This window comes from Telopea speciosissima, chromosome 10, assembly GCF_018873765.1.
Source record: "Telopea speciosissima isolate NSW1024214 ecotype Mountain lineage chromosome 10, Tspe_v1, whole genome shotgun sequence".
Classification (NCBI taxonomy): domain Eukaryota; kingdom Viridiplantae; phylum Streptophyta; class Magnoliopsida; order Proteales; family Proteaceae; genus Telopea; species Telopea speciosissima.
Window position 1 is genome coordinate 42,811,010 of NC_057925.1, and position 7,799 is coordinate 42,818,808.

Below are 7,799 nucleotides of genomic sequence, written 5' to 3' on the forward strand. Positions count from 1 at the left end.
CCCCCAACCCCCCCCCCGCCCCCCCCCCCCCCCCCCCCCCCGCCGGGCCCCCCCCCCCCCAGGGGCCCCGGGGGCCCGCCCCCCCAAAAGCCCCCGAAAAAACGCGCCGCCCCGGCAGCCCCCCCACCCCCCCCCGGGGGGGGGGCGCGGGGGCCCCCCCCCCCGGCCAAGGGGGGGCGGCGCCGGCCGGGCCCGCCTCAGAGAAGGAAAACCCCCCCCCGAAAGGGGGGAGGAGCGTGGGGGGGGGGGGGCCCCCCCCCCCCCCCAAACAAAAAACCCCCCCCCCAGAAGGGGAGCACAAAAGCCCCCCAAGCCCACCCCCCCCCGCCCCCTAAAAGGGGAAAAGGGGAAACGCGCGCCGGGCCCCCCCCCCCCCCCCCCCCCCCCCCCCAAAAACCCCCCACCCCCCCCCCCCCCCCCCCCCACCCCCCCCAAACAAACCACCCCAAAAACCCCCCAAGAACGGCACACCGCCCCCCCCCCCCCCCCCCCCCCCCCCCCCCCCCGCCCCCACAGAGGACCCCCCACAAGGCCCCCCCCACCCGCACACCCCCCACCACCCCGCCCCCCCCCCCCACCCCAGGGACGCGGCCGGGCAAGGCCCCCCCCCCCGCCCCCCCCCCCCGGCCGGGGCGCGGGCCGCGCGGGCGCACCCCAACGCCCCCCCCCCCCCCCCCCCCCCGGCCCCCGCCCAGCCCCCCCCCCCCCGCCGCCCCAGTGAGAGCCCCCCCCCCCCCCCCCCCCCACGGGGGCCCCCCCCCCCCCCCCCCCCGGGGGGAACCCCCGAAAAAGACGGAGGAGGCCCCCCCCCCCGCCCCCCAGAGGAGGGCGGCGCCCCCCCCCCGGGCCAGGGGGGGAAGAGGCCACACCCCCCCCCCCCCCCCCCCCCCCCCCCCCCCCCCGCGCCCCCCCCCCCCCCCCGGGCCCCCCCCCCGCCCCCCCCCCCCCGACCCCCCCCCCGCGCCCGCCCCCCCCGCCCCCCCCGCCCGCCCCCCCCCCCCCCCCCGGGGGGGGGGGGAAAACGGGCGCCCCCCCCCCCGAGGGCCCCCCCCCCCCCCCCCCCCCCCAGAAACCGGCCCCCCCGGGGGGGGACCCGAAAGAAGGGGGGGGGACCCCCCCCCCCACCCCCCCCCCCCCCCCCCCCCCCGCCCCCCCCCCCGCCCCCCCCCCCCCCCCCCCGGCGCCACCCCCCCCCCCCCCCCCCCCCCCCCCCCCCCCCCCCCCCCCCGCCCCCCCCCCCCCCCCCCCCCCCCCCCCCCCCCCGAGGGGGAGGGGGGAGCCCCCCCGGGGGCCCCCCCCCCCCCCCCACAGACCCCAACCCCAACCCCCCCCCGGCCCCCCCCCCAGCAGCCGCCGGGGGGCCCGCGCCCCCCAACCCCCACCCCCCCGCCCGGCCCCGGGCCCCCCCCCCCCCCAGCCCCCCCCGGAAGCCCCCCCCCCCCCCCCCCGGGGGGGGCCCCCCCCCAGACGCCCCCCCCCCGGCCGGGGCCCCCCCCCGGGGGGGGGCCCCCCAAAAAGAACCCCCCCCCCCGAGCCGCCCCCCCCCCCCCCGGGGGGGCCCCCCCGGGGGGGGAGGGGGGCCCGCGCCCCCCCGACCACCCCCCCCCCCCCCCCCCCCCCGGGGGGGGGGGGGGGGGGGGGGGGGGGCGCCCGGGGGCCCCCCCCCCCCCCCCCCGGCCCCACCCGCCGGAAACCCAGCCCCCCCCCCCCCCCCCCCCCCCCCCCCCCCCCCCCCCCAACCCCCCCCACCCAGAGGGCAAACCCGGCCCCCCCCCCCCCCCCCCAGAGAGAGGGGGAGCCAGAGAGGGGACCCAAAACACCCCCACAGCGCCCCCCCCCCCCCACGGCCCCCGGCCCAAAAACCCCCCCCCCCCCCCCCCGGGGCCCCCCGCCCCCCCGCCCCCGGGGGGGCCCCCCCCCCCCCCCCCCCCAGGCCCGGGGGGCGGCCAGGGCCCCCCCCCAAGCAGAAAGGGAGGGGGGGGCCCAACCCCCCCCCCCACCAAAAAACAAACAAAAAAAAAACAGAAGCAGGACCGCCCCGCCCCCCCCCCACAACCAAAAAACCCCCCCAAAAAAACCCCCCCCCCCCCACCCCCCCCCCCCCCCCCCCCCCCCCCCCCCCCCCCCCCCCCCCCCCCCCCCCCCCCCCCCCCCCCCCCCCCCCCCCCCCCCCCAGGCGCCCCCCCCCACAGCCCAGCCCCCCCCCAAGAGCCCCCCCGGCCCCCCCCCCCCCCCGGGGGCCCCCCGGGCCCCCCCACCCCCCCCCCCCCCCAACCCAAAGCACCCCCCCCGGCGGGCCCCCCCCCCCGGGCCCAGCGGCCCCCCCCCCCCCCCCCCCCCCCCCCCCCCCCCCCCCCCCCCGCCCCCCCCCCCCCGCCCCCCCCCCCCCCCCCACCCGCCCCCCCCCCGCCCCCCCCCCCCCCCCCCCCCCCCCCCCCCCCCCCCCCCCCCCCCCCCCCCCCGGGGGCCGCCCGCCCCCCCCCCCCCCCCCCCCCCCCCCCCCCCCCCCCCCCCCCGGGGCCCCCGCCCCCCCCCCCCCCCGGCGGGGGGGGGGGGGCCCCCCCCCCCCGCCGCCCCCCCCCCCCCCCCCCCCGCCCCCGCCCCCCCCCCCCCACACCAAGCCCCCCCCCCCCCCCCCCCCCAGAACCCCCCCCGGGGGGGGAGCAAAACCGAAGCACAGCCCAAACACCCCCCCCCCCCCCCCCCCCCCCCCCCCCACCCCGAGCCCCCCCCCCACAAAGGGGGGGGGCCCCCCCCCCCCCCCCCCGAAGCCAAAACCCCCCCCCCCCCCCCCCCCCACACCCCCCCCAGGGGGCAGCCAACCCCCCCCAACCAAAGAAAACCAAAGAGGACCCCCCCCCCCCCCCCCACCCCCACCCCCCCCCCCCCCCCCCCCCCCCCCCCCCCCCCCCCCCCCCCCCCCCCCCCCCCCCCCCCCCCCCCCCCCCCCCCCCCCCCCCCCCCCCCCCCCCCCCCCCACCCCCCCCCCCCCCCCCCCCCCCCCCCCCCCCCCCCCCCCCCCCCCCCCCCCAACCCACACACACCCAAAACAAAAAAAAAAAAACCCCCCCCCCCCACAACCCCCAAAAAACCCCACCCAACCCCCAAAACCCACAAAAACCAAAACCCCAAAAAACAAAAAAAAAAAAAAAAAAAAAAAAAAAAAAAAAAAAAAAAAAAAAACCCCCCCCCCCCCCCCCCCACACCAAACCCCCCAAAAAAAAAAAACACCCAAAACCCCCCCCACCCCCCACAAACCCCCCCCCCCACCAACCCCCCCCCCCCCCACCACCCCCCCCCCCCCCCCCCCCCCCCCCCCCCCCACCCCCCCCCCCCCCCCCCCCCCACCCCAACCCCCCCAACCCCCCCCCCCCACCCCCACCCACCCCCCCCCCCCCCCCCCACACCCCCCCCCCCCCCCCCCCCCCCCCCCCCCCCCCCCCCCCCCCCCCCCCCCCCCCCCCCCCCCCCCCCCCCCCCCCCCCCCCCCCCCCCCACCCCCACACCCCCCACCAAAAACACACACAACCCCACAAAAACACAAACAACCCAACCACACAAAAAACCCCCCCCCCCCCCACCACACCCCCACACCCCCCCCCCCCCCCCCCCCCCCCCCCCCCCCCCCCCCCCCCCCCCCCCCCCCCCCCCCCCCCCCCCCCCCCCCCCCACCCCCCCCCCCCCCCCCCCCCCCCCCCCCCCCCCCCCCCCCCCCCCCCCCCCCCCCCCCCCCCCCCCCCCCCCCCCCCCCCCCCCCCCCCCCCCCCCCCCAAACCCCCCCCCCCCCCCCTTTAAAAATAAAAAAAAAAAAAAAAAAAAAAAAAAAAAAAAAAAAAAAAAAAAAAAAAAAAGACTTTGAGTCCTCCACAAGTTTCCAACTACTCAACTCAACCCAATGGAAGGGAAACAGAAAGAATGGAGCTTATAAGCTTTGGTACGTAAGAGATGAGATCAACAATCTCAATTGATTATGATTTCATAAATTGAATATCAACAAAGAGAGAAGGAAAAGGAAATTAAATAAGGAGAAAAGTTCTCTGTCCGGGAATGTACTGTCTAGGCATAAAGGGGGTGAAATGATCGTCCCACCCTCATAAAAGGCAGAAATCCTACCCCCATAATGCCAACATGGGCACTCACATTGGCCCGTGCATGCACAAGGGCCATATTCCCCATAGAAAACGCTGACCCATTAAACAATTAGACTCCTCACAAAAGTGGCACTGATATAATGTGATTAGGTCGATCATTAATCTGTGTGGACTCTTAAAAATGGAGTTTTTTTTTTAGGTAAAACCTCTAAAAAATTGAAGTATGAGACGGTTTGATATCTAACCTTCAATGAGATAATATTATTTGTCTCGTCCATGAATGGGTCTTGTAGTCATTAAAATATATTTCAGAGGCTTAAGGCTAAGTTAATGTAGACAAATTATATATTAAGAGAGGAGTACTTTATTTCTTATCATTATTTGGGAAAGAGAATGCCACCCGGTCTTGTAGCGCCCGCCGCTCCTACACCTTGACATTGGGGTATGTGAAATGACACACACACCCCTAGTCATTGCCAGGATTCAAGAGGTGTGTGCATCATTTTGTGTGCCCTTGTGCCAGGGCGCAAAGATGTTGTGCACTACGGAATGGGTGGCATTCTTTTTCCGTATTTATTTATAGGGAGTATCTGAATGACACCTCCATAAGTGTGTTTAGTATTTGACACTTTCATTTAATTTCTCGTCTTATTCCTAAACTCATTTTATGCAGTTTTTTCAAAGAGTTTAAATTAGTCATTTCACATAGGAACTGTATTAAGTAACATTAATTTTTTCAAAAACCCTTACATTAAGTTTTTTTTTCTTTTGGTAGAAGTTACATTAAGTATTACATTAACTTTTAAGAATAAAACTAGTGGCAAAAAGAAAAGGTAACAAATCTATTTGACACATTAGAGAGTGCCAATAAGAAATTCCTTATTTATAGGAAAAAATTCTTTGAGCCGCCAAACGAAGGCACTCTCTCTCTCTCTCATGAAATGACCTAGTTGTCCTATGTACAAAACCATTCCTATCGCACTTTATTGGTGTATTCCTTTATGTTGCTTGCTCAAAGAACCTTTTTTCTTTATTTGTTTATTGTTTTGTGAAGTTATCTATGTTTGCACTTAGGCATTCCTCACACGATAAAAATACAGTTAAATCTGTAAGGAATAATCCAATATTAAAGAATTCTGAGATTTTGGATGTCTTCATATGCTAATTGGACCTCTCCACCTAATCACTTAATCTTTTGAGTTAGATACTTCAATATCATATCAGAGACACACTAAATTAATAATACATATGTGTATAATCACAGATATATATATCCAATCCACATCATTTCTTAAAATCACATTTTCTGCGTAGCAAAAAACACAAAGCATATTGATACACTTCGAGTGGGGGCATACTAGAAATTTTTTTCTTATTTTATCATGATATGAGTATATTAAAGTGGTAATCAAGTAGCTTAGACTTAGACATCTAGTTGCCCAGCTATGCAGGTTTTGCAATTATTTTTATTTTATTATTATTTTTATTTTTTTTTTTTTGGAGGGGGTGGGGGAGGAGGGGAGGGGTGGGTAGGAGTAGGGTTTGGAGTTGAAAGAAGTTCATGCCTAAACCTTACTCTTTTAAGGTTGGGCGGAGCCTGCGCCCAAATGCGCTCTTAGGCAGAGAGCATCGCCCCTAAAAAAATGCTATGAGTAAGATATTGTTAGTTACATAGCCAAAATTATAGTAATTGGTGCACTTTATTATTTGGATATGAGCTTTTACCCAAAAAAAAATCATTTGGAAATGAGCTAACTATTAATCCTAATGATTTACAAAAATTAAAATATAGAAAAATTCAAGTGCCTCTATTTGTTTTAATGGTAAGATATCCAGCACTCTAGCTTGAATCCCCTAAATGTTTTTTTCCATCAAACTCTATTTTGTCTTAATATAAAATGTTGGAAGTTAAAAACTTAAGAGAAATGTTTTTGCTTCATATATGCTATAGATGGATTTTGGACACATACAAAGCATAAGAAGCAAAGTAGAGAGGGTAATATTCCAATATACAAAATGCGTATGGCTAAAGCCAAAGGAAGCAAAAGTGTTAGCTTTTATATTAGCTTGACGATAGGTATGGACAAAGGACACCTCCTGAAAATGGCTACTTATAAACAGTCCGAGATGACAAAGAAAATCCTCCAAAGAATGGATGAAGTTACTCAGTTGAGATAGGTTTCTTGAGACCTCCATTTGAAGAGCCAAAAACGCATCGCCATAGCCTTTATAACAAATGCATAAGTATAACCAATGTAAACTGCAAGTCCAGTGATAAATTTGCTAGATTGGTCATGAAAACGCACCGCTGTAGTTGGACCTCTAGCTTATCCAACCACAAAAAGTAGAAGACAACTGAAGGTTGCAACAGTGCAGCCAGTAAGGAATTTTATCCTCTCAAGTTCGGTGCACCTGCCTTGTACACCTAGCTGTGCATCAATTTCTTCCTGCCTTGGAAGAGATTTACAATTTTCTATTTCAACTCATTCAACAAAGTAATTTAGATTCATATCTCCAAAAAAGTATATATTTTTCTTTTCACTTTTATTGAACAATCTACAGACAGATGAATCTGTTTTAGGATTTTGCATTACATGGTTCCTTGTTTGAGATTCTTCTAGGACTCAATTTCTAATCAAGGTGTTCACCCCCAACTGAACAGGTATACCACAATACGGTATTTTGATCTTACCTAATATCCATATCCAGAATGCCTTTTGAACTTACTTTACAATTACCAAAAATTTCTCCAAACAAAAAGATATGTCTGAAAATACAAAACTACTCTTACTATAAAATTAATCAAAATAAGTTTTGCAAAGATAGGAAATAGATAATAATTTTATATCAATAAATAAAACTAATTTTTGCAAAACCATTTTAAAGATATAACCTTTTAAATTGGCTGTTTGTAGGTAAACGTACACTTTCATAATCAAGTCACAGACAATGGAACATTAGTCACTAAGATCAACACTCAATGTATACGAGGTCTTTTCATGGATGGACTCCACAAACCTTATGTGTACTGACCATCAAGAGATTAGTTCTCATGTCTTTCATAGTTTGAGCACTTTTGACTTGCACCATTCAAATCTATCACAGTCCAACAATGCATATGTAAGCATGTAATACATCATGATAGGTTCATTCAGATCGAAGATTACAAAGTGGCTCATTCGGATGATCATCCACAAACCCGGTCCACTAACCTAGTAGACCAAAAACCATGGTACCAATTTAATCAATTTTACAAGCCACAAAAGAATGCCACATGCCACAAAATGAGAATATAGAATTGTTCAATAATGTGCAAAATAACACAGAATAAATTTGTGTTGGACCACACAATTCTAACATACCACACCACTTGAGAGTGGAATTTTATCCTCTCAAGTGTGGTGCACCAGACTTGAGAGGATAAAGATCCAGCTAGTTAGGGCTTTAGCTGGTCATTGCTAAATGCTAGGTCTTGGAGTCAAATACCTACCTTCACTTCTCTCCTCTCCCCTTTCATAATGTAACGGACAAAAACGAAACCAAATGAATTATTAATTAGTTTCACGTTCCTAACTGGAATCAACTAGTAATCGGTTTTAGTTTGATCGATCTGTAATCTATTTTGCTTATATTGTTTAGTATCGGTTTAGTTTTGGCTTGTTCTTGGTTTTCTGTTACATGGATCGTATTCGATTTTATACGGTTCAT

The 7,799-nt window shown here is 59.4% G+C and overlaps 1 protein-coding gene across 1 annotated transcript in view; it reads left to right on the forward strand.

The window, feature by feature from the left end:
* LOC122641859 (leucine-rich repeat extensin-like protein 3) overlaps positions 1-3,672 on the forward strand; it is a gene marked incomplete at both ends in the record, with an annotated part of 3,795 nt that extends 123 nt beyond the window's left edge. Inside the window, 5 exons of the mRNA XM_043835176.1 lie at positions 1-40; positions 2,077-2,176; positions 2,282-2,466; positions 2,851-3,033; positions 3,617-3,672. The exon at positions 1-40 is cut by the window's left edge and continues 123 nt beyond it. Of these exons, the coding sequence (XP_043691111.1) occupies positions 1-40; positions 2,077-2,176; positions 2,282-2,466; positions 2,851-3,033; positions 3,617-3,672 (564 nt within the window). The remainder of the gene's footprint in view (positions 41-2,076; positions 2,177-2,281; positions 2,467-2,850; positions 3,034-3,616) is intronic.
* Between the last annotated feature and the right edge of the window lie 4,127 nt (positions 3,673-7,799).